Source organism: Leopardus geoffroyi, chromosome C1 (assembly GCF_018350155.1).
Source record: "Leopardus geoffroyi isolate Oge1 chromosome C1, O.geoffroyi_Oge1_pat1.0, whole genome shotgun sequence".
NCBI lineage: Eukaryota > Metazoa > Chordata > Mammalia > Carnivora > Felidae > Leopardus > Leopardus geoffroyi.
This window is the reverse complement of record NC_059328.1, coordinates 18,981,281-19,008,495: the sequence shown is the minus strand read 5'-3', so window position 1 is coordinate 19,008,495 and position 27,215 is coordinate 18,981,281. Positions and strand designations below refer to the sequence as shown.

The window sequence follows — 27,215 nt, the reverse complement described above, 5'->3', positions numbered from 1 at the left end:
GCAGCAGACTTAAGGCTGAGACAGTCAAGGTAAATACAACGATGTTATTCTCTTACTTAAAGATGGGAAAAGGAACATTTGTGATTAAAATTGAAGTTTAACATTGTATTTACCTGTGGGATGTTTAGAGATTACCTTTCAAACTTGATTTCCCCAGAGTTATCTGGGGACATAATCCACGTTTTAAGTGGAATTAACCAAAACAAGCAAAAACAAGCACAAGGTGGTAAGGTCAACTTTCTCCGCACCCACCCCACCCCGCCTGTTGGATCCAGTCTGACAGAGGGACATGTGCGAACAGGACACAAACTCTTCGTCTTGTGTCTATGCCACAAGAACTTTGGATATGCAAACAGAGCAAGACCAGAACCACAGATCTGTCTCTCAAAACCACTGCAAGAATCGAGTTACGGGTACATTTGGTCACGTGTGCAAAGAGAACACTGTCACCTCTTACTCAGAACACTCAAAAGGGCCCGAATCAATGCTTCAGGACAACGGCACTAGGTGACCAGCAAACTCATGTGAAATAAACACTTCAAATACCGCCGGGTTAAAAGCCACAGTATCTGGTCACCAATTCCCACAGGCCCGTATGGAAGGGTCTGTTTTTCCAGACTTAAGTTGGGTTTCCTGGAAAAGTGGTCGAAGGACACAGCACGCACACTTACCTCACCAGTGCGTCTGGCTTGCTTAGCTGGTTATTAGGAATACAGTTTTCCATTAAGTCCTTGTGAGCACTTGGGCTCTTGCTCGTGCATTTTTGCTTCTTCTCGTTTTTACTAGATGAGGAAGGAATGCTCCCATTTGTGGCGCTATGACTGCGAGGTGAGGAGTTCGCAACTCCACTGGCATTTTTGTAATTTTTTGAGGAAGCAGTGCATGAGTCCTCTTTCAAGAGATTTTCTGTACTTCCCACAAGATCATTATTTAATCTTTTACTATTGATATGGTTTTCCATATACTCAATTTCTTGTATTTTCGAGTCTACAGGTTGTAGAATATTGTTGTTATTTATTCCAAGGTTGTGTTTTTTGGCATCCTTGTCCTTTTCTTTCCCTTTTTCTCGGTATTCTATCTCTGGCAAAGTTGTGGAGAGTTTTTTGTTGGCTGGAATACCTCCGTTGTGGTGTATAAGGATCGAGGAATCCATATCAGGCAATCCTTTGGCTGCTACAATACCAAAAACAAACCAACAAACAAAAAAAACCCACACCGGAACATTTAGTTGTATAAAAACACAGCACAGAGTCAACCAACTGCATTATCTATGCTTAGAAACTTACTCCATCAGTTTACAAACTCATTTAGAAGCAATAATAACCACACCACATCATGCTAACTTGTGCAAGCAAATCCATGGGGTGCCTAGGGTTAAGGTTAAGCGTCCAACTCTCGATTTCAGCTCCGGCCATGATCTCATGGTTCATGGGTTTGAGCCCCACGTCGGGCTCTGTGCTGACAGCATGGAGTCTGCTTGGGATTCTCTCCCTCTCTCTCTCTAAATAAATAAATAAACTTAAAAACCTATCGTTTATGGAAAATCACTATCATTTATAAACACCGGGCCGTTCTAGTTTGGGCCTTGAAAAGAAGATGAGGATTTTACAGTTAAGTCATACTTAATTTATCAGTCAAATCAAACTTGTCTGTCACTGGGATGAAGAGGACACAGGCAGGTCAGACTCTTAAGAGACTATCTTTTAAAACAGGCTAAGCAAACTGTTAGTAGCTTTACTGAAAAGAAAGTGATTAAATGAAACAAAAGGAGAGGTATGAGGTCAGGATATGGGGCATCTATATTTTTCTCGACTCTAGCAATGAGGTAATAAGTCTATGACATTTAGTAGGGCACTCGAAAAGAATTTTCCGTATGAGGTCTACACATTCCAGTCTGTCCAAGTCTACTTGAAGAGATCCTTCTGCACTATAGCAGAGAGTAAGATTGGTATATTTCAACTAAAAACATGACTCCAAACTTCCAGCCTTCAAAGAAAACTAGTATTGTTGTCAATTCATCTACTGAATTAGATACGTGCTCATTAGAGTGGTCTTACTAGAAACTGCTCACTTTAAGAGCCGCACTGCATTATAGGAACCATTTAGAATGGGGCGGAACCACTTTTGCTCTATTCAGAAGAATTTTAACTTAAAAAACAACTATTTATGTCCACATCACGATCTTGCTTATACTTTGGTTCTTGGCTTGCTTCAATTATAAACTCACATAGTTATATAGCTATGTTGCTGAGAATAAACAGTTTTAAATATTTGTAACAAATAAAAGGTTGAAATGGAAAATACGCTATAAAAATAATAAAATAAAATAAACATATTTGAAGCACATGGTCTTCAGCTACTAGCTAGAAAACATCCACGCCCTGTATTTCATGATCACACAAAGCAATGGCCCTGAAAGGGAACACCAGAAAACAGGAAAATCCTTGGTAATCTTCCAAAGTCCTACCAACTTTTCCAGGGCCAAAAAAGAAATCTACTGATAGACAAAATAATGACTAATCTACTGAGCCAACACAGCTTTAGGGTAAAGACCTACCTTCCTCGGCTTCTTTTTCTTGCTTCTGGAGCATCTGTTGCTCCGGGGGGAGGGCTTGTTGAAGAAGCTGCATGTAAAATTCGTTCTCTTTCTGCACTTCCTTTTGCTTCCTTAACCGCATTTTGTAGCTTACGTAACTTTTGAAGCCAAAGCCCAAAGTCACCACGGGGTACCCAATGCTAGAAAGAAGAAAACCTAGCCAGTAATTGCCAGTTAAAAACAAACCACACATGCATCAAGCACACGAGGACACCTACGACTGAAATTAAGAAATACATTCTAGATGATGATGGCAGTGGAGCATTTAGTACACATAAATGTACGTGATGTCTGCTGTGGAAGTGACAGGCAGCGGGCACGTGGAGCAAACCCCCAGGGAACAGAGGGACTGCCGGACCGTAAGAGGCTGCTCTTCAGACTCTGACATTCTTCAAACCAACTCAAGAACTCTACCCCAGTGACTGCTGGATACGGTTGCTAATGTCTTTGATTAACAAACTCCCTTGTGCACTTTTAGAACTTAGGCATCTGGGGGCGCCTGAGTGAGGGGCTCAGTCAGTTACGCGCTGACTCTTGATTTCGGCTTAGGTCATGATCCCATGGTTCGTGGGATCGAGCCCCGTGCCGGGCTGCGTGCTGACAGCGTGGAGCCTGCTTGAGATTCTCTCTCTCCCTCTCTCTCTGCCCCTCCCCCTCTTGCACTCTCTCCCTCTCAAAATAAATAAATAAACATTTAAAAAATAAATACATAAATAAGTATTGATATTATCGGTGCCAACATTTGGTTTGTACCACCAAATTAAACCAGATGTACGTACAACCTCTGGGATAAAAAGTTGAAATAGTTTCATTTGACTCATCAGTCTGTCTAATATCATTTCAAAGCTTCTGCAAACACTGTCAAAACTCATATTAAGTCTCATTAACGTTCAAACTTACAAATTATAATTAGTCTAAATGTGCTCTCACTACAAATTTAAAGTGACAAGTTTTATTGACCAAGTTTATTTAATGCACTTGCTTGTGAAAAGACTTTAAAATATTGGAAACGATATCTTCTTAGTTGATTCCTGTTTATTTTGGTTTGTCATAAATACTAGCAAAAATTAAGTCAGTTCATTTAAATTTCATGAGAGAGCCATCTATTTCAAGACATTTTGGAATCACTATCTGATTAAGATAAAAATAGACAACATTTATCGGACACCTATGTGCTTGAAATTAAGTTAAATACATATATCCCCTCATTTCATCTTTCCCATGACCCCACAAGACAGGTCCCCAATACACAGGTGAGAGGGCTAAGGCTTAGAGCCGGTGACATGTCCAAGGTGACAATGCTATCAGGGGAAAGAAGTGGGGCTCGAATACTCATCTGCCTGAAAGGAGGGCCCACGCTCTTTACTGCCATATTATGTTGTCTTCGGGTTCGTGTAAAATCTCTAAGAAAAAATTTATAATGGCACTTACCATTCTACACTGAAAACACTGAACTGAATTAGAGACTAAGAATACACATAATACTCACCAGTGAGCAGCAAAGGGACGACAAAGGTCTACATGAAAATTTTTGAGATCTTTAAATCTAATCGCTGCTTCAATATAAACAAAGAGTATCCAGAGGGACACCGTGGGCAAACACACTCCCCTTTCTGTGGGAAACAGCAGAGAGACAAGCATCAGCGATACATTAAACTAACATAACAGATGGGTTGTTTGGGACACGAGTTCAATTACAGTAACTTTCTTTTTCTTTTTTCTTTTTTGAGTTTAGCTGACATACAACGTTACACTAGTTTCATGGGTACGACATAGTGATTCGATTTCTCTATATGTAATGTTATGCTTACCACAAGTGTAGCTACCATTTGTCACCACACAACGTTATTATGATGTCATTGGCTGTATTCCCTATGCTGTGCCTTTTATGCCCATGACTTATTCATTCCAAAACTGTAACCCTGTGCCTTCCACTTCCCTTCATCCATTTCGCCCATCCCCCTATGCTCCTTTCCTCCGGCAACCATCACTTTGCTCTCTTAACTACAGTAACTTTCATTAAAACTTTCAAACTAATTAGGGGTGTCTGGGTGGCTCAGTCAGTTGAGCACCCGACTTACACTCAGATGATGATCTCGTGGTTCCTGGGTTCAGGCCCTGAGTCAGGCTCTGTGCTGACAGCTCAGAGCCTGGAGCCTGCTTTGGATTCTGTGTCTCCCTCTATCTCTGCCCCTCCCCTGCTCACACTTTGTCTCTCTCTCTCTCTCTCTTTTTCAAAAATAAACAAACATTAAAAAATTTTTAAAAAGACTTTCAAACTAATTAAAAAGAAGTTTGACCCAAACTGAAAGCTTTTACATAACAAAAGATGCAATGGAATCACAGACAAAAATAAAACACAAACATTCTGGCAAAAAATATTTACAATATGTAAAAGAAAAGAGTCACAGCCCTACTTTACAAAGAGCTCCTACAAATCAATAAAAAGGCAACTGAAGAAAAGAATTTGCAACTTATAAAAGAAAAATATAGATGGCTAAAAAACATATGAAAAGATGCTCAACTTCACTACTACTGATTAGGGAGATACAAATGTTTTAAAAATTAGATTCCATTTTTCACTCTACTAGATAAGCAAAAATTTTAAAGACAAGTAGTAATATAGGGAGGGTAAGCCAAAGGGTTCATTCTCATACTTGACAAAAATATAAATTGGGGCAACAAGTTTTAGAAAGCCGTTTGGTTAGTATAATTAAACTTAAAATGTTATACCTTTGACCCAGAAATTCCAATTCTGGGAATCTACCCTACAGAAATATTTTAAAACTCCCCGGAATAAATATATAAGAATATAAACTATCTTATTCACAATAGCAAAAATGTAGAATTTAAATGCCTATCAACAGAGAACTGTCTATAATAAATGTGTATAACGTATATGATACAGCTTTTCAAAAGAATGAAGATCTGTACTAACATGAAATGATACGTAAAAAATAAATTCTTAAGAATGAGTTATAACATAAAGAAATGTTTCTGACATTTAAGGGGCACCTGGGAGGCTCAGTTGGTTAAGCCTCTGACTCTTGATTTCAGCTCGGGTCATGATCTCACGGTTTGTGGGTTTGAACCCTGCATCCGGCTCTGTGCTGACAGTATGGAGCCTGCTTGGGATTCTGTCTCCCTCTCTCTCTGCCCCTCCCTCGCTTGCTCTGTCTCTCTCTCAAAAATAAATAAATAAACTTAAAAAAAAAAAAAAAAACTAAAAGAAATGTTTCTGACATTTAAGTTCTGTTCTACAAATTGTTTTTCTTGACTATAAGCTTATATTCCTTTTGTAACTAAAAACAAGTTTCAAGGGAGGAAAAAGCAGCTTGGAGCAGAATAAGTAAGATACAAATAATGGGGTAATTTTCACTGATTTTTACAATCAAAATCTGCAAGCTGGGACTATCTATGTGAAGACATGATTAATAATGGGATTTTTTTAATGAAGATGGACTACACAGGCATGAGGTCCAATAACTCTGGAAAAGAGCTCCTTTGAGACTGTATAAGACAAGTGAGTGACAGAAGACGGAATGGGTCGGGGGAGGGAAATCAGTAACCTAAGGTCTTCTTACTAAGGATCTTGGGATGAAATAAAAGAAAAATCATAGCATCTTGAAACTACAAAGAAGATCATTTAGTCTAAGCTCCTTATTATACTGAAGAAGAAAGTAAGGCCCAGAGTTTATAGAAATTGGGTCCAAGATCACCGAGATGATGCGGAGTCTGTTCCTAAGGAGAACCTAAATCCCCTGAGACCTAGTGTGTGAGGCAAGAGACACTCAAAGTCCTGTCAAGGCAGCTAATGGCCTCAACCATTCTTACAGATTTAACCTATAAAAAATAGGGCATTTTCACAAATTCATTTCAAAATACATTTTCAAAAATTTGTATTCCTGGGGTGCCTGGGTGTCTCAGTTGGTTGAGCGTCAGACTTCGGCTCAGGTCGTGATCTCACGGTTGGTGAGTTTGAGCCCTGTGTTGTGCCTGCTGCTGTCAGCAACAGAGCCCCCTTCTGACCCTCTGTCCCCTCTCTCTGCCCCTCCCCCACTGCACTCTCTCAAAAATAAATAAGCTTTTTAAAAAATTTATATTTCTTAATTTCTTATATTAATTTCTAAACTTACCATACACATAATATGCACATTATAGAAAAAAATGGAACATTTTGGACAAAATATCTATATTTCTACACTTGTCAAATAATAAAATCATGAAAATATTTTTGAACAAGTGAAAGAGTCATATTGTACACACAGTTTTGTATCGTGTTTTTTTCCCTCTTAATAGCAAGGAAAAGAAGTTTATGATCTAATATTATCATTCTTTTGTGGCAATATATAATTTCATCAACTATTCCTAATAAAGTTAAGAAATAATTTTAAATTTTAACAAGTGGCAAGAGAAATGTATCCCGTGTTATAAAAACTGTACTCGTATCTGTCTGGCCCAATAAGAATACAAAGTTTGCTTTTTTGTTTATTTGAGCACTAATCATTCCAAATTACAACCTACTTCACAACTTAGCTATTCCAACATGCATTTCTGAGCCTCAGGCTAAAGGGAGGCCAGTATCCCTTATGATCCTAGCTTCACTGCTGCCCTGTGGTCCCCCACCAAACTCGTTCCCAATAGGTTCTATTAACTGTTACAGGGGTAGTTTTTTCCCCAACTACTAAGACATTATTAAAGTAATTTAGAAAATCACTATAGTTCATCACAGTCACAGATTATTGAGCTGGAAGGCTCCCCTAGACATTATCTAGATTACTTCACCTTCATATGACAAAGAAAAAACTGCAACCCAGACACAATGACGAGTGTAAATGGCAACTCACTTGAACCAAGACCCGGGACCAGGAAATACAAGGAAAAATAAAGTATGAAGAAAATCACTTTAATTAGAGGAAAGCAGACTAAGGAACTGTCATGTTAGCTTATAAATCAAGTCAGATATGAGAGAGTGCTAAAAGCTGGAGAAAACCGTGCTCACAGTGGATACTTCAAATATCAGAACTGACCCGTGCCTTCTACACGGGCCAACATCATCCCCTTGGCACCTCTGAGAAGAGGATGAACAATGCTCCAGGGAGCTTTTAGGAGCTGGCACTCCCTCCAGGATCAAAATCCTAACAGGTCCTGCAGCTGGGCCTAAGGATCAAGCTTCGTGCAGCTTTGCTGAAAGCGTAGCACGCTGAGAGCCAGTCCTCACGTCCCCATGCCCCCAACTCAGGCTGCCACGGTGGCCCGGAAGAATGTGAGAATGTCTGGCCTCATCTTAGTTTGAGACAGCAGAAGTACAGCTGTAAGGACGGAGGCGACTGTGTGGCTCCACTCCAGTCAGAACACACCTGAAACGGCACGTTTCGGTTAAGAGAACCGCTAAGAGCTAAGAAGGTCAGGATGGTGAAAGTGGTTCAGATAACATACAAGGGAAGCTGATGAAACTAGAGACGTTCTGCCTACAGAAAAGAAGACTTGAGAGAGAAGACGTTAAATCTCTGAAGAAATGTTAACTGTGGATGGGAGACCACACTCATTCGGTGTGGCTCTCATGTAGGGATGCAATGCTTGGGCTCAAGGGGATGGTCTGTAGACCCCTCGAATCTGAAGAAAAAGTTCTGTGCACTTCCCTTTATTTGTGGGGGAAAGCCTCTTTATGTCCTCTGTGAGATAAGCAAGCCCCCAAACAGTCAAGATGTGCTGGGTCAAAAATATCAGGAGGAAAATTCTGGGTCAGTATCAGGAAGAGCTTTCTATTACAGCTGCCCCAAATGCTGAGTTCCTTGTCACTGTAGGCTTTCAATCAGCGATTAAACCACTAAGTGTCAGTGATGCTGTGGGGATTCTTAGACCGAACAAGGGTTCAACTAAATGACCTCAGACATTCCTTTCAAAGCTGAAACTCTGGGAACATTTTTCCTATGTGGAACGTGGCTATCTTCGAGTCTACCTAAAGAGAAATCACACACACACACACACACACACACAAGAATATCTTCATAATGAGGATTGGTCGTTGAAATGCCTACAACTGAGATGTCAAATCATAAAGGCTTAAACTTTTCATTCAATAACGAAAAAACAGACGAAATAAACTTTAAAGATGTAATCTATTAGGAAAAGGCCACTTAAAAATGTCCACATTAAATCCAACCCTAAGTAATGTATTCAAAGAAATCATTTAAAAAGTTGAATCTAAGATTTCTATCCATGTTAAGAAGCCATTAAGACTTACCTGTGTGCCATACGTACTGAACCCACACATAGGTGCTAGCAGCAAAAAAAAGCCATTGTATGGGGATGAACAGCAGACATATTATATTTGACGTGAATGCTACACAAACAAAAAATACTGAGAAGGCCTAAAGGAAACAAAACAAAACAAAATTAAAAACACGTCTTAGAACTTCTTTTTTAAACAGCGGTTATTAAAAGCATGTTGGACAAAGATCTCTGAAACTGCCATGCTATAGAGCAAGTGACAACAGGACATTTTAAACACTGAAAACCCACCATATAAAAAGGAGAGGTTAATTGAGCATTAAAGAGTAATCCTATTTATGGCCTCAAATCATGAAGAACAACCGGACCAGACCACACTGAGGCTGGATCACAGTGAGTTCATTTGGACTCCACAGGTGGGTCACCTAAAAGAGTTAGAATTTTAACACAGAAAAGGCTCCTCTCCTCATCAAGCATTCCTAAAGAGCCTCATTCTTAAAGAAGAGGCTGTTGGAGCACAAATGAACCACAGTAGTAAGAATTATGCTGATGTTCAGGGTTTTAATAATGCAACATTTCTCTGGACACACCACTATTATGTATTACCAACAGGACATGAGCTCAAAGCCATCTCTTCTAGGCTCTGGATTTCGAAGTCGAAGAGTTACAGGTTTAAGGTGTGGTCATGGAACACAAGAGAACTGCAGGTCAACCAAGGGAACAAGCCCAGCTCTTTGCCCTCGTTCTAAACCTGTAGTTTTCAAACCACAGCCTGGAGCTGTGTGGGGAGGATGCCTCAGCGACCCAATCAGTTAAGCGTCTGACACTTGGTAAGGGCTCAGGTTATGATCTCATGGTTCCTGAAATAGAGCCCATATCAAGCCCCGAATCAGGCTCCACGGAGCTTGGGATTCTCTCTCTCTCTCTCTCTCTCTCTCTCTCTCTCTCTCTCTCTCCCTCCTTCTCAGCCTCTATCCAGCTCAAGGGTATGTGCACGCGTGCACACACTCTCTAAAAATAAATAAACGAAAAAAAACAAAGCAAAACAAAACAAACCTAGTTTGGGGATTCCTGGATCCTTTCAGTGGGTCTCGCAAGTCAGTATCATTTTCATAACAATACCAAGATGTCATCTGCCTGTTACACGCTCATTCACTCAGGCCTAAGGTTTTTTTCTAGAAGCTACGTGATATGTAATATTGCAATTGAGTGAGTTCAGAATCAGATATGAAAATGCAGCTGTCTTCCATTAAGCCAGACATTAAAGAGATTTGCAAAAATGTAGTCAATCTTCGCATTTTTTTGTTTTGGAAAATATAGTTATTTTTCATTTAAAAAATGTAATTTGCGTTACCATGTGATGGGCTTGTTACTATTTTCAAGTGAATTACCAAATATCTAAATTTGCTTTCAAAGTTTTAATTTCTAATATAGTAAATATGGACAGATCTAACCCACATAAATAAAAGTTGCTTGGAATCCTCAGCAATTTAAGAATGTAATGCGGCCCTGAGACCCCCAGAAAGTTTGAGAACCGCTGTTCTAACTCTAACCCAATCACTAACACAGTGATTGGGGCCCCAGAAATACTTCGGAGTAGGGCTAGGTAATTATTGTTTCCTTCACTACTTTGTTTCCCTCCCCAGGTCTTCCCTTCTCTTGTCTCTAGAATGGTAGAGGAGGCAGGGAATGTGACGATTTGATCTGTGGGTTTAGACAAAATTGCCTTAAGAGGCCAGTTTCAGTCCATAGGTCCTATTAGCTCAGTACAGTCACCTAAGGACTGCTAATAAGATGTACTTTAGACAGTTTTATCATCAGTTACTGAAGATTTTCTTAGAAAATTAAATCGCTTATACTTGAAATACATGGATTAATAAACATACCAGCCCCTGGTATCTGAAGGAATCATAGACGCTCCTGATGAAAAGCCAAAATGGCCACAGGTATTCAAATCTGAACTCCAGGACAAAATCGGCCAGGAGGACAAGTGCCCACACTACCAGGAATTTCAGGTACAAAAATGTACTGCAAAGTAATAAAAGTAAAGAATTAATTCAAGGTCATCTGGGAAGCACAGAAAAAGAAAACACACTTTTTTTTTAAGAGACAAAAAAATATCTTCACATACCATGAAAACAATGGAGAAAAAGGACAAAAAAGAGTTGTCGCTGGAACCCATTTAATTTTTAACAGCTCTGGCGTTCACTCTGATACCCACAACCCTCAAAGAAAGGTGATGACCAAAAATGCTTAATTCCATTTAAGATAAAAAAAATTTTTTAATCTCACCACTATTTAAAAATGTGCTAAGTACTTAACTTCAAAATACTGCAACACTCTCAAAATTACAGCTTTCAGGCTATTCTTCATTAGAAGAAAATGTCACGGTTGAAAGGCTTCAAATTTGCTGTTTCCCCACCCCTCTACAGCTGCTTGAAGAGTCTTTGAAATTCTTGATGTACATCCCTACATGCTTGAAGGGTTCTGTCTTTTTCCCTCTTTTCTCCTCTTGCCTCTCTATGTATTATTCACCTGCATTAACCAAACAAAACTCAAATGACTTCCCTAAACAGAAAGAAATGAACTTCAGGAGCAGATGCCAATCACTGCTAAGGATGTAAAATGTACTTTGAAGAGAGGTGCCTGGATGGCTCAGTCGGTTATGTGTCCGACTTGGGCTCAGGTCATGATCTCATGGTTCGTGGGTTCGAGCCCCATGTCAGGCTCTGCACCGATGGTGCTGAGCCTGCTTGGGATTCTCTTCTCTTCCCCTGCCCCTCCCCCACTTGCTTGGGCTCGCTCTCTCTCTCTCTCAAAATTAATAAATAAACTTAAAAAAATGTACATTAAAGAAAAAATCCTGAAGCATCTTAGCCTTGCTCTAGCTAAGATACAAATATGTGCTTCCATTTCTCTCTGGATATATGTTAAATAGAAACACACTTTGATAAACTGGGCAGAACACATATTTAACCACTCCAGTAGCTCAAAACAAGGAAATGGATTAAAATCTCAAAGTCCATTCTTCCAGTTCATGAGTTGTATAGTAGATGAGAGTAGCCTTCAGATTAATAAGCCCCTTATTATTTAATAAGCGCCTAATTCTATGTCCCTAACCTAGTCAATTGTGGAGCAGGTTAAATCTAGGCATTAAAAAAAAAAAAAAAAAAAAAGGTTTTGTAAGATACAGATTGAAAATACCTAACACTCACTTTGACTTGGGCTAGAACCTTGCATGCTGCTTTGTGATATAAATATTCCAATATTGATAGGATTACATTAGCTGTTTGAGTATATATCACCACCACCAAAATCAAGACTTCAATAAATCATTTTGAAATATATTAAAATAAGCTGCAAAAAAACTTAGAAACTTGGGGGCGGGGGCAACAAAAACAGGATCCAGCACTGAGGATTGTTTCTGTGCCCTCTCAAGTCACAAGGGTAAAAAGATGTCAAGAACAGACATGTATGACCCTCAATGATACAGGAGCAAAATGATGCATAATTTGCAACTAGGGGCAATTTCTAATACTAACTCTTGATAGAACCGCTTAGGGCTCTGATAATAGGCTTCGATCAAGAGGTCTGCAATAGAATCAAGGAACCCAAGGCAAACCAGAAAACAGGCTTGTATTCTAAGTCCCACCTTTTAGTTTCATCTCCCTAGATAGACTCAATATTAGCCGGGTGACGATCGGGGTCCCCATTCTCACTCAACAAATCTATCACTGATCCAGTGGAGAGCAAGACATATTTTATTGAAAGAGACAACTGAGTCCCGAATAGGCATTCAGGAACACAAATCTAGTTTCAAACCAGCTTTCCAAGCTGCTTGGCTTTCAAACGGAACGGTTTTTTCCTTGTGTCTAGAATTGTTTCTAGATTTTAAAGAAGTATGATAATAGCCTCTCGGCCATGTTTCTAAGGCATTTAAGAAATGGCATGCATGGAGATGTTTTTTTACTTCGCCTGTAAACACTTTTTCCCATGGGGCTGCCTCCAGACTGCAGCTGAAGGAGATGTGGCGAGTAGGTCAACCTGTGGAGTTGACACCGCTCCCAGGTGAAGGTGGAGTACCACTCTCTGCCCCAAACGCTCCCCAGGCGTGGCAGCCCCCCTGTCCGGCCAGCAACATCCTACTGCACTAGTTAGACAGCCATTATCCAAAGACTGACAGCCTGTTGAATACTTTTTCATGACCTAATCATCTAAACCTAAGGCAATACAGAAGTTATCATCTTTGTAACAGTGACTACTCGTTTTCAAGTCTGTGACTTCACAAGAGTTCCTTTTCATATATTTCGTATCTTTTCAAAAAACTGCTTTCATACTTTTCGTGTTCCTTGGCACCCAGTTCTTAGTCACAGTTTAGAAGTGTAGATATCTAAGGAAACTCGATCTTTCACAAACATATGCCGTACCCTCAACTTTCGTCAGGCTCCCCTTTTAGGAGCACCTGCCTCTAAAAATCAAGAGGCGATCGAATTAACAAAGTAGATTTTATGAGTTTTACAAGAAGAGTTCTAGAGTTTAGTTGCACAATCGTGTGAATATACACGTGGTTACTGACCTGGACATTAAAAATGGTTAAGATGCTAAATTTTACATTATGTATTTGGCCACACTTTTAAATATATGTAAATAAATAATTTACTCGTCTTAAAAAGAAGTTGATTTTACTTTAGGACTGGTACTGAATTGATTCATTTCCGTCTTCAGGGTTTAGAAAGTTTAAGACAATTGCCTGATTCAGTATTCACTTAGTTCTTTCTATCAGTAAATTATGCTTATTATCCTTCTATAGGTACCTGTAAAAAAAAAAAAAAAAAAAAAAAAGGCCAAAAGATGAGTAATCTAAAATGACTACTCTCCGTGTAGACACCCTAACTAATTCCTTTCCTTCCATGTTTTGAAGGTCATAAGATTTTGCCAAATCCAAAGAGATGACATTGTAAAGGGACAGAAAATAAAGTTTTAAGCCATTATAGCATTCCACAATATTTCTTTTAAACCGAAAATATGATTAAATATAAAAGATTTTTATGCATACAGTTCATAACATGGTTCATAGCTTGATGTTACTTTCTCTGATCCAAATACATTTACCAATAACTATAAAATGTCTTGAATGAAAAGATAAAGCATAACTGCAACAAAAAGATAGTTTTCATAATAATATAATGAAACAAAGGTAGACCAATAATGTCTTTTGATGGCCTTACGTGCTTCTGTTCTAGATGCCAGTGAAATAAAGAAGTGATGTGTGTAATTATTAGTCTTAATGGGGGTGACTCTTTCAAGGGGTTGTTAGCTCTAAGTCCCCCCCCCACCCCACACACACACATTCTATTCCTGCCCTTGCCATTTACAACCATTTTTTACCTGAACCTATTTAGCAATACTCTCCACCTATGGATTAATCATTTATGATTAATGAGAAGTAGTATTGAACATTTTTCTTTTTCCAAGTAAAGTGCACCTTCTCTCTGCTACCACTAGCTGCTTGTCACTTAGATCATTTTCTGGAGCCCACATAATTGCCATAGTGTGGCCATCAATCCTCAGTACCTGACCTTTTCCCTTGGCAGACTAATGGCCATTTAGTTCACTTGGTCCTCACCACAGAAATGACTCTCTAGAACACTTCACTGGCTGGCTGTGCTAGCGGCCATCTATCTCAATTCCTAGCTTTCCCGTCCTCTCAGACAGCAACTGTGAACTGCTTTTAGCTTTCAGTACATAGCATGATACGTCTTACACCAGACTGCTGTCTTGTCTGTTATCAAATACCTCTCCCTACTCGACATCACCTCTAGACTATTCCTCCAGTCTTGTCCAGCTGATATTCCTGCTGAAATCTTATTATGTATGATTTTAGTCCTGCTACTCCAAGTGTGGTCCAGGGACCAGCAGCATCAGCATTAAGGACGAGGTTTTCAGAAGAGCAGTATTTCAGGGCCCGCCTCAGACCTATTTAATCGAAGTGTGCGTGCTCACCGGATCCCTAGACCCTGTGTGTGTACATTAAAACTGGAGAAGTACTGTCCCGTCATATAAACTTCTCGCTGTTATGGTACCAGCAGCGAACTCCACAATGTCTCAGAAAGAAAACAACCATCTCCTCGGATTATCAGTTCTTCTCTCCAAACCCTTAGCTCTCCTTGCCTCAACTAGGAACACTGTTTAAGGTTAATTCGTCCATTTTCTTACCTTTCTTTCTGAGTTACAGACAAGATCCCTACCAAAGTACAACGTAACCACATGACGCACTTCTAATTACTTCTCGCCCTTCAGTGCACAGCATGAGCGTCACTTCCTTAAAAAAGGTCTCCGTGATCCCAAAGTGAAGACTGGTACCCCATGATACGCTCACACAGCATCCTGGACCCTAAGAACGTTTACTCGCAATTATAAATAAATAGTATTTTATTTTATTCACTGTTTAAAAGTAAAGTCCAGGGGGGTGCCTGGGTGGCGCAGTCGGTTAAGCGCCGACTTCAGCCAGGTCACGATCTCGCGGTCCGTGAGTTCGAGCCCCGCGTCGGGCTCTGGGCTGATGGCTCAGAGCCTGGAGCCTGTTTCCGATTCTGTGTCTCCCTCTCTCTCTGCCCCTCCCCCGTTCATGCTCTGTCTCTCTCTGTCCCAAAAATAAATATAAATGTTGAAAAAAAAAATTAAAAAAAAAAAGTAAAGTCCACCAGAACAAAAGAGCTGCCTATCTTGTTCCCTGCTTTAGCCTCAGTGCCCAGCAGAGCGCCCGCACACTGCAGAAGCTTAACAAATATTTGTCGAATGAATGACCTACAATGCACAAGAGTGTTCAGAATCGACAGTAAGGCCTTTACCAAAGCACACGCTTAAAATGAAGGTAGATGGAGAGATCGTGCACAGATGACTGGGAAGGGTATTTAAACAAAGCAACATCAACCAACAAAACAAACACAGCTTCTGCTCCAAAGATTACCATGCACATGCTCCCAATCTGTTTTCTCCTTCACTAGGAACAAACGAATCTATTCACTAATCAGTCTTGCTCTGGGTGCCGGACCATCATTCCATTTGGCCTACCTGCCACTGGCTCTGCCTACAGCGGGAGTTCTCAAAGTGTCTTCTGTTAAGCCTAACATTACAGAAATCTGCAAAAATGTAGAGCCACACCACCCTTCTCATGGGTTTATTACTATTTTTATATGAACTAGTAATTCTTAAAATGTTTCTATCGTGGGGAGCCTGGGTGGCTTAGTCAGTTAAGCTTCCGACTCTTGGTTTCGGCTCGGGTCATGATCTCACGGTTTCAGGAGTTCAAGCCCTGCATCAGGCTCTGTGCTGGCAGCATGGAGCCTGCTTGGGATTCTCCCTCTCCTCTCTCTCTGCCCCTCCCCAACTTGCACCGTCCCTCTCGCAAAATAAATAAATAAACTTAAAAAAAGTTTCTGTCTTAATTTCTAATATAGCAAATACTGATAGCTATAACCCATACAAACCAAGAGTGGAAAGAGGTCCTGAGACAAAAACAACTGAGAAATGGTGGACTATAGAAAGTTGTGCGCAAGCATCAAGATCAAATGGTCTAGACCCACTGCTATGTTCTGCACCTGCATCCCGGTGTGCAATCCAGAGAGGAGGGACAGTCTGAGAAGACCTAAGCTGCTCCTTACTTGTCTTTTCTATTCTAGTCCTCCTGCAGACCGCAAAGAGAACTTTTCGAGAGTCAATTACACACACATGCACGCACACACACACTCATACATATATATACATACACAGGCACCGCAGTGACAAATCTACTATAAAATACAACCAATTTAAAAAGAAAAAAGAAAAACTAGGATAGAAATCACTTAAAAAAGCTTTTAAGAATTTTTTAAGAATTGTGTGGTATAGTATTTTACGAAGGACTGTATGGACTACAGAGATATCAAGGACTGGAGAATTTAGAGTTTTAGAAATTCTGTTTCAAAAACACTTTCATCTAAAACACACACACACACACACACACACACACACACACACACCTCTGACAGTGTGGACTCTATGAGGTTTGGGATGGGGAGGGGGCAGAGGCACATGAGGAGAAAGAGAACAAGCCACAGTATCTTGTGTTGAAGACACTTCGTATCTTCAACGGTAGTAATCACGCACCTAATCACACCTTACACTTACACCACACGTGTAATTTTTCCAAATGCTTTCATGTTAATTATCTCATTTTAGCCTTACAACAGTGAAATAGGCAGGGTAGTTATTACCATTTCATAAGAAACCTGAGGAACCAGGAACCTAGAGGCTGCAGGGCACTGTTGAAAGAGCACAGGAATAGGGGTTTGGAGACCACAGAGAACAGAGTGAGTTCTATGTGGAATGCTGTACGGCTGCTAAAAAAATAAATAAATAAATACATTTCTTTTTTTTTTTTTTTTTAGTTTTTAATGTTTATTTTTGACAGAGAGAGAGAGAGAGAGAGAGACAGAGCATGAGTGGGGGAGGGGCAGAGAGAGAGGGAGACGCAGAATCTGAAGGAGGCTCCAGGCTCTGAGCTGTCAGCACAGAGCCCAACGTGGGGCTCGAACTCATGGGCAGTGCGATCGTGACCTGAGCCGAGGTCGGACGCTCAACCTACTGAGCCACCCAGGCGTCCCTAAATACAATTTCTATGGTAAGAAATGGAGAAGAGATTAAGTGAGGAGAAAAGCCAAGAAACTTTTATGTAAAATGGAATCCTACTTTTGTTAAGGAAGAAATATACCCATTTGCTTATATAGAAAGAAGAACAATAATTAAAAACTATGTAATGGTGATTATCCCAGAGCAGGAGCACTAAGGTCTGTTGCATTGTGCTAATACATTGTCATATTAAGTTTTACTTTTGTTTATTTTTCAGTAGACTTCATGCCCAGTGCAGAGCCCAACACGGGCTTGAACTCACAGCCCTGAGATCAAGATCTGAGCTGAGATCAAGAGTCGGATGCTTAACCAGCTGAGCCATCCAGGTACCCCCTCACTACTTTTATTTTTTTAACTCTTCATTTTGAAATGACTTTAGACTTAAGAAAAGGTGCATGAATTGTATAAAGAATTCCCTCCTATCTTTCGCCTAGATTCCATAAATGATAAAATAAGTTATCAAGTTTCTGTTATCATGCTCCCCCTGTTACCATGCATACATATTGGTTATTTTTTTTAATCAGTCAGGAAATTAACATTGATATGTTACTATTACCTGATCTAGAGACCTTATTCAAATTTCAGTAATTATCTCACTAATGTCCTTTGAAGCAACAGATGAATAAATAGAGATCGAGCCATCGACATATCCTGGTCCAGAATCACATTTTGCAGTGTTGTCATATCTATACTGATTTTTTTTTTTTTAATTTAACAGAGATTCTCATTTAAAAAAGGCTCCTGGTAACTGTTGCTTCACCTGGAGAATGAGGACAATGACACTTGCCCTACATGTAGTAGAGAGTTGAGAGCTCCGTATGAATTATTACACATGCATGACACTCAGAAGTGTTGAAGCAGCACCATACTGTGCAACAAAAAAGAGAACAGACTTTGGGGTTAGACAGATATGGGCCTCTATCAAAGGAACTAAACTTGGGGCAAAACTTGGTTTCCTCACATACGAAACTAAAGCTAACACCCTTACTGGAACAAAATAAAAGAATGAAGAGAAAAAAAAAATAGTAACAGCAAATAACTTTCCGAGCAACTCTCTGTGTCAGGCATTATGCTAAGTTCTTTATGTCACTTATCTCAATTGTCCTTATATCAGTCCTGTAAAGTAGGTGGTCTTATTTACTATTCTCATTTTATAGATGAGAAAACAGAGAGAGAAAGCAAGTAAATGACTTGTTCAAGATCACACAACTAGGGTCGGGGACATCCCTTGAACTCAAGTTCATATGACTTAAAGCCCATACGATTATCCCTCATTCTGGACTTTCTCATCTCACATTAGATATTCAGTAAATATCATTTTCCTTCTTTATATCCTTTCCTATGTGTATATTCAAATTATATAATTCTTTAATTTTTCCAACAGGACCAAGTTTTTAAAAAATGAGCAGATGTACTTTAGGAAAGAATACATCCTCAGTATCTCATTCATAAACTATGAATTTATAAACTTAATTTGTAAACACACTATGAAGCTCTGCAGGAAAAAAAAAAATTAAGTCAAATGTTCTTTACAGAAATAACTATGGCACAAAAGATGGGACAACTCAAGACTGCTTTCCAGCAAAATTCACACTCTTAGAACGGTCATTGTAATAAGGAAACATGTAATTCAAAAATAAAAAGACAACTCATCTTTTTAAAAAAAATCATAAATACAATGAACCATGACGTATACAGCTTGTCAAGCCTAGAGCAAGACAAGAAAATAATGCTTACTACCCCTGAGAAAGAAGACTCCAACCTTAGTATTTCTCTCATCTGAGACAGGAGTTTTTGTTTGACCATGAACGTGGCACTCACCTCTCTAGAACTCAAGTGTCCTCACTACAAGATAGGCAAAATACTGAATTTAGTACTGAGTAGCTTATTTGGCTTTTAGAAGTGTTTTGAAGATGAAAAAAGTAGTAATATAATTTGAAAACAGAGCTAAACTGTTTCCAGCCACCTCCGCCGTACTAGGTAAGGAAACAGATCTCAAGCAGCGCAAATCAATCAGTGATGTCTACAGGTACACCTAAAGTGGACTCGCCGCACTGTTTCAATCCACTAAATGCAAAGCCTCTGAAAAAGAAAAGGCAACAGAAGACATGGACGAGGGATAAATTATTTCTGACATCACAATCCCATGACTCAATGTGAGTCCATCACCCTTAAAAGAAGCAGGCAGAAACAAAGGAATGAAGGTCAGGGTTACGAAGGAGCTTCAAAGTCTCGGGATAATAAGCATTTTGGAAGGCTGATGAGCAGAGGCCAACTTGACATCAGTTAAATGTCAGAGTAAAGATATAAAGCCTAGGGGCGCCTGGGTGGCGCAGTCGGTTAAGCGTCCGACTTCAGCCAGGTCACGATCTCGCGGTCCGTGAGTTCGAGCCCCGCATCAGGCTCTGGGCTGATGGCTCAGAGCCTGGAGCCTGTTTCCGATTCTGTGTCTCCCTCTCTCTCTGCCCCTCCCCCGTTCATGCTCTGTCTCTCTCTGTCCCAAAAATAAATAAACGTCGAAAAAAAAATTAAAAAAAAAAAAAAGATATAAAGCCTCAAAGAATACATTCAAACAGTTGATTGCGTTTTTGTTTGTTTTTTTTTAAGCCTCCATTACCAGGATCCATGTGCCTAAAGGTGAGAGACCTTGAGGCAACGGTCACTCCTTGGGTACTTGAAGAAATTCATGATGGAAAAAAAATGTGTAGCAAAGGAGATGTGTTTCTACTGTTGGTACGTGCCACTATGCTTAAGTAGCTTGTTGATTGAGCACACAACTTTTTTCTTCTGGACCTATTTCTTGAAAATGGTCCAAGTAAGATAATTACACCCAAATCTATAAGCCTAGAAAATAAAAGTAATATATTGAAAAGCATACTAAATTTCATCAAGAAAAGTAACCCAGGGGCACCTGGCTGGCTTAGTTGGTAGAGCCTGCAATTCTTGATCTCAGGGTTGTGAGTTTGAGCCCCACATTGGGTGTAGAGACAGAAATAAAGAAATAAAGGAAGGGAGGAGAGGAGGAGAGGAGAAGAGAGGATAGGAGAGGAGAAGAGAGGAGAAGAGGAAAGGAAGAAAGGAAGAAAGAAAAGTAAGCCAATTATAGTATTTCACTTTGAGGTCTTAACCATGTTTATAAAATTTCTATCTGACTCTCCAGGCTCCATGAGGTATGTTATATCTTGTTATATTTCCTGAAGTATCACCTGGATCACAGCCTAGAAAATGACAAAACAAACAAAACACATACATACACACACACACACACACACACACACACACAACCCCAAAGGGTTAATATCAGTGGGCAGATCTGGGAGAAATGGCCAAAGAAAAAGCCTCTGGAAATAGAAGTGCTTATAGAACAAGGATTGGCTCCATGATATTTGGCAAACGACTAACAAGAAAGTGAAAATAATAGGTTATTAAGTCTCCCATTAAAATCAATCTCCAAATCTAGGGAGGTTCAAGAAAGGCCATGAGAAATCAAAGAAAAAGGAAAATATCACTAATAAAACAGGAAGCTTTAAAGCAAATAATCTAAGGGGCGCCTGGATGGCTCAGTCGGTTGAGCATCCAACTTTGGCTGAGGTCATGATCTCGCGTTCATGAGTTCGAGCCCAGCGTTGGGCTCTGTGCTGACAGCTCAGAGCCTGAAGCCTGCTTCAGATTCTGTGTCTCCCTCTCTCTCTGCCCCTCCCCTGCTTGTGCTCTCTGTCTCTCAAAAATTAAAATAAAAAAAAGTTAAAAAAAATTTTAAAGCGAATAATCTGAAATAGATCACATTCCCTCCTTCCCCTGCCTCAACTTGTAGCAGGAATTTAAAGGGATTTTCAAAGCATCTAATGAAACTAAACTGCCAAGAGCACTCAGGCAAGAAAAATCATAAATGAAACTTGAAGGAAAGTACCTTTTTTTTTTTTTTTTAAAGGTAGTACACTACTAGCAAAAACGAAGTACAAAACTCCAGTATGGCAGATTTGTTTAAACGTATTTCATGAAAACTGCAAAAATAAGGATTAGGTAAACACGTCACTGGAAAGGTTAGAACGTTTCCATTTCTACATTGTCCTCACCCCCTCCCCCAACACCGCTCTAAAACCATACCGAATTTATCACCTTCACGTCAGGTCCTGCGTTGCTGCCGTTAAAGCCTACCAAGATTACCAAAATGCTTTTAGGCTGTGAGGTTGCAACATTGGTATCTGGGGTTTCGGTTGCAGAACACATGTACAATCAAGGCAGCCAAGGGTCATACCAGCCTCTAGTGGCTTTAATAAGCATAGCCCAGAGGAGGCTAAAACTAGACTTAGGAAACATCATTAATTAAAGAGGCAGGAAAAGCAGGAAAGTGAAATCTCTGGAGATCAGATTATTCAGACTGGGATCCAAAAAAGGAAATTAGGAAGCTGAGAAGGATGCAAATGTTGATCATTTGAAAAAGTCAAAGGTCAGGCAACTCTGGTCTGAAATAAAGATGGGACAAGGTATTGTATCTGCCAGGGAAGTCCTGAGTCCTCGGTTCTGGTTTTAAGGCACTAAGATATCCAAATCTAAGAGCCAGCTACGGTCCTGCACTGCCCACGCTTCAGGCAGCGTGCTACACAGAGCCCAGCACACGATGACAGGAAGTATTCATAAATTCACAAGTGATGGGGCACTTCCTTCAACCACCAGTAACGAAGATCTAAAATAGCTTCCCAAAGCTTAACACAGGTGCCTTACTTAAAATTCTTATTACACTTACTTGGGTCAGTAACAATTTTGACTGCAGAGACTTAAAACCTCAGCGTTTCTGCCTCTGGCTTCTACATAGCACACCTCGTCTCACCCTCCTACTATAAAGTCAGTAATTCTCAGGGGGAAGGAAGTGGGGAGTGTGGCGGAGTGACAGGTGGGTAAACCACACAGAATCCCCTTAAGGCTTTTCAAAACTACATAGCACTCCAACCCCACCCGGCCTGGAGAAATCACTGCATGTAATTAGATGTTACCGTGGGGAGCGTCTGGTGCATGTGTGAAGGCAGACGCGAGCAGAGGATCACGGCCGTAAAACCCGAGGACCTCTGAAATGTCGCAGTTAAGTGGACTCATTTATTTTACTTTCTCTTATGAATGACCTTTCTTTACAATTTCCAAAGCACTTTCACATCTATCTCATCTGAGTTAGAAAATGCTCCCTCACTTAGTGGCGACCGTCTACTTCATCATAAAATAGCACCGGGCAAAATTAAGCTGTTAGTGCATCTGGTGAACAACTAAAATGGCAAGTTAAAATGTAATGCAACAAAAATATTTTCACATAAAGTTCTTTGGAACCCCCACACCACCGGGCACACTTAAGAGGGCATTGTGATGGTCTGCTGTAAACTCCCTGAAGACAAGAAACTATGCCTTATCCTACATCCTTCACAATTCCCTGAACAACGCAGGTCCTTAACCAAGTAGGATAAATTCATTTATATTCATTTATTTATTAATGCACACGCCTAACATTTATCGAGCACTAAATTCCTACTCTGGCTCTGTGCTGGCCTGGATTGTTTGTAAGTGACATTGGATTTTAGTCCTTAGTAATATAAAAGAAATCCATCGCCATTTCTGTTTCTTTTCTCCTATTCTTGATTGTTAATATGACCAGAATAACATATTTCTATACATTTCAATTTTCAAACAAAGAGCACATATATAAATGGAGATCATGTTGATAGGTCTACAATCCATTTTCCTTCTACCTTGCCCCTGAAACAATTCTACCACAGCCATTATACAGACAATAATCCTATCATTTGACAATCACCTCAGTCACAGTTGCTGGATTGGAGCCCATGATTAAAAGCGTCTCAGCAACAGGATTTTTTTCAGCAAGACCAAGAAGCAACTCACCCTCTGTTTTGACTACTCGACTTCTGTTTATAGCTGTACCAAATCTTCTAGTCTCTCTTGCCTCCTTACAGGATAAACCAAACATGTTAAACTGTGATAACAACAACATGGTAAATAATATTTGTATTGCGTGCTAGAATTTACAGAGTGTCACAAACTGAACGTGATCTCCTTTGGTCCTCAAGACTCATTTGACAGATGAGCGAACTGGGACTCCAAGTGGGAGAGCTGGGATTGGGAGTCCAAACCCAGGTCTCCTGATGCCCGCAGTCCAGGGCTCTCTTCATCACAGCTGCCTCCTTGCCGTCCCAGGTTCAAAACATTGTGCAGACTGAGAACGTGAAAATAATGTTCATGAAAGGTTATGCTGTGAAACAGTAGATAGTGGTTATCAAAACTGTCCACAGAGACTCAGAAAAAAACCAAACTTCTCTGTTTAATGAGACCAAAATTGGCCACATGTTGAGAAACAAAATGGGTAAATAGATGGTAGGAAACACAGTTCAGTAGAGTTAAATTGGATGATCACAGAAATGTGATACTCACAAATCCTCAAACACCATAATTCATAACGAGCCCACTCATTCTGTTTGCTTTAGAAATAAAGGAGAATTTCCTAAACTTTTTTTAAAAAACAGAATTGGAAAAAACCAAAACTATGATCTTGTGCTTCGGGCCAATACACCATATTATAAACTGAGAAACAGGTAAGTGAATGAAAACATTCATTTGATATATGATGCTCCAAAAGGAAAGACCAGTAAATATATATGTAGGTCTTTTATTAACATTTAACTTAAAAAAAAATGCCAAACAGAGAAGGGTAAACAGATTTGAGAGCTACCGGGGTTTTAAAATTTTATAGCGAAACTCTGAATAACTTGCATAGGGTATTTACTGTCAACCTTTAGCGTAAGAACATTCGAATTCCAAGAGATCATCACGAAAATAAATAGATCTTCATTAAGAATGAATTCACTTCACACTGTTCATGTTGATTGAGTGGTTACTACCAGGTAGGTACTAAATTGGGCATCATTTGTCCAAATATAAAGAGACGGTGAAATACAACAGAAGACATGTAAACAATATGGGATCCCCAATCTTCTCTCTATAAATAAAGGTACCTCGTCATATGTTACTGTAAATAGCAGCCATTCAAAGCCACACTTGTCTTTGGTCTACAATTCTGTTTAATACGCTTTTTCTATTCTTGTGTCACTATTAAGTTGTTCACATCTTTTTTCAATGGGCAGAAAAAAAATCCTTTATTCAAGAAGCATAGCGTGTGTAACTTGAAGAGACATTTCCCCCACCCATTAACTTTGTAGGAAAATGGTTTTTACTTTTTCAGTTTAAATGGTCCGGTTTGATTGATTCAGCATGAATTTTGGCTGGTTTTACTGACTGCTGTACTCTCGTAGCTAGAACAGGGCCTGCCACATAATATATATATATATATATATATATATATATATATATATATATTAACTGAATGAATTATTCCTATGATCTACGGCTCATTACATAAGGATATATCTATATGTAAGGATAGATACACAGAAGAACTTTATACTTTGACTTCTTAATGATTTTAAACTTGAAATAAAGAAAACCCCTCCTGTTTACATCACTCAGCTGCTTGTGAAAAGCAATCTTCCACGTATGTAAACAACAGCATGTGCAACATGTACAGTTATGCTAACACTTGGTCATTAGCTTGGTGACAACCTGGGTGTCATCAGCTCCCTCTCTCTAAGTCCCACAGCTAGGAGAGCTAAATTGTAAAATGCCACAAAGACTCAATTAAACCAATATGCACATGCTGAGCATTCCCCTTTGTAAACTAATTATTTCTCCACTAAAATCATTGCTTTATCAAGGCCAGTACCGTTTAGAATGAACATTCTAAGAAGAACCAGAAAATAAGTCATATACAAGTTCTGCCTAGGAAGCTGTGATTGTCACTAAGTTGCCCCATGAACCTGTTGTCGTCCTTCCCCCCTTCTCAGAACAGTGAATTCAATTTCTATTTAAAGAAACATTGCTGTTTTTCGCTAGAAAAATAAAACTGAGTTTGGAGAAAATCTGTGAAAGGTTCAAAGAAAACTATCTGCCTGGAATGATCAAAATAATGTTTGCTGGGAAAAATGACCATCAGCTCCTTCGGAGTCTGGAGCGGGGCCACAGGGCATGATTAGGGGGTATCGGCTTCAGCCCTCGGTGCCAAGTCTGAGATCCCGTAAGAGAAGTAGAGGGCGAAAGAAGGGGCAACGTGGCCACCTGCCCAGTCTGCCGGGGACCGTGGGGCCACCGTCTGCTCCCAACTTTGTCAGCCTTTCCCCCTAGTGCATATGGTCCACGCGTCTCCCGGCTCAGGCCGGCGACTCCCAGGCCAGCGCGGAACTGGGGGACCAGCGGAGGCCCGGCGGCCCCGGGAGCGGCGCCCGGCGCCCGGCGCCCCGCGGCGCGGGCTGGGGGCGCAGGAGGGGAGGGGGCTCGCCGCCCCTCCCCCCTGCGGGGCCGGGGCGCTCCCAACGGCGGCGCGGCGGCTTCCTCGACCGGCGCCCGCCGCGCCCTCCCCGCCCGGCCGGCGGCCCTCGCCACGCCCCGCGCCCCCGGGGCGCACCCCTGCGGGCCGGCCGGAGCCCCCCGGGCCGCGCTCCTCCGAAGAGCCCCCGGCGCGGGCGTGCGGCCTAGTCGGGGTTACATAACGGGGCCGGGCCCCTCCGGAGCCGGCTGGGGGCCGCGGGGCCCGCGCGGGCGGAGGCGGGGGCGCCGCCGCTCACCTGCCGTAGATGCCCTCGGTGATCCGATTCCGCTTTAGGGGGCGGCGGAGCTTACTGCAGTCGGCGTTCCGCCGCTTCATCCTCCCGCTGGGGGGCCGGGTGCCCGCGCCGCCTCCGCCGCCGTCTCTCACCTCAGCCGCCGCCGCCGCCGCCGCCGCCGCCGGCCCGCCCCGCGTCGGGCCTGGACTCTACCCCTGGGGCCGGTCACACAGACATGGAGCCAGCACCCGGGGGGAGGGGGTGGGACGGGGAGGGGGGGGGGGCTCAGAGCCTCCTCCGCCTTCGGAAACAAAGAAATGACAATTCCGGGGCCCGCCCGCCCCAGCACCAGCCAGCCGTCTGCCCCGCCTCCTCGGCTCCGACGGACGGCCCTCGGGACCAATCGAAGGCGCCGGTACGCCTCTGCCGGCCAATCCAAGGGCCCGCTGAGGCAAAACGGACTCTAGAACCCGCCTCTTTGAAGGACAGAAGAATGCGCCAATCATTATAGTGTCTGAGTCCGTGCTTGGGCCTATCAGAAAAGATTTAAATAGAGGCTTATAAATAGGCCCTATAAATATAACATCCTATATTCTGCCTTATTGCGAAGGTACACTTCATGACTGTTGGATTGCGTTTCATTGTATTATAATCCACGCTAGAGCATACCGTGCTATATTCATTGCAGGCTATCACTAGCACCGTATGAAACCGGGAGGCCTGGGTTTGCGGCATGTGCCGTTTCTGCGCTGACATGTGCTCCAGTCAGTCGCGTCATTATGTAAGGGGCTCGCAGCATCCTCCCCCTCGAGGAGCCTCCGGGGTCAGCGCCAGGGGCCCTTTCTGCGGATCCTGGAGCGTTCGGCCAGGCCCGCCGCGTCAGCGCGCGACAGGGGTACGAATGACAAAGCAAACCCCACACACACGGACACACACACACACCCTGCCAGCTCCCCGCGACGTGGTGACAGCGCGGCGGCCAATCGGAGGAGGCGTGGGGCGGGGCCGCTGCGGTCCCGCCCCCTGGGCGCGCGTCACAGGGGGCGGGGCCGTGGGTGCGC

At 41.5% G+C, this 27,215-nt stretch overlaps 1 protein-coding gene across 1 annotated transcript in view; it reads right to left on the bottom strand.

The window, feature by feature from the left end:
• The window catches only part of MACO1 (macoilin 1), a 63,655-nt gene extending 37,184 nt beyond the window's left edge, over positions 1–26,471 (bottom strand). Inside the window, exons 1-6 of the mRNA XM_045476116.1 lie at positions 26,176–26,471; positions 10,717–10,858; positions 8,844–8,970; positions 4,086–4,209; positions 2,558–2,736; positions 672–1,173 (exon numbers count right to left, since the gene is read on the bottom strand). Of these exons, the coding sequence (XP_045332072.1) occupies positions 672–1,173; positions 2,558–2,736; positions 4,086–4,209; positions 8,844–8,970; positions 10,717–10,858; positions 26,176–26,255 (1,154 nt within the window). The 5' untranslated portion in view covers positions 26,256–26,471. The remainder of the gene's footprint in view (positions 1–671; positions 1,174–2,557; positions 2,737–4,085; positions 4,210–8,843; positions 8,971–10,716; positions 10,859–26,175) is intronic.
• Positions 26,472–27,215: the final 744 nt, after the last annotated feature.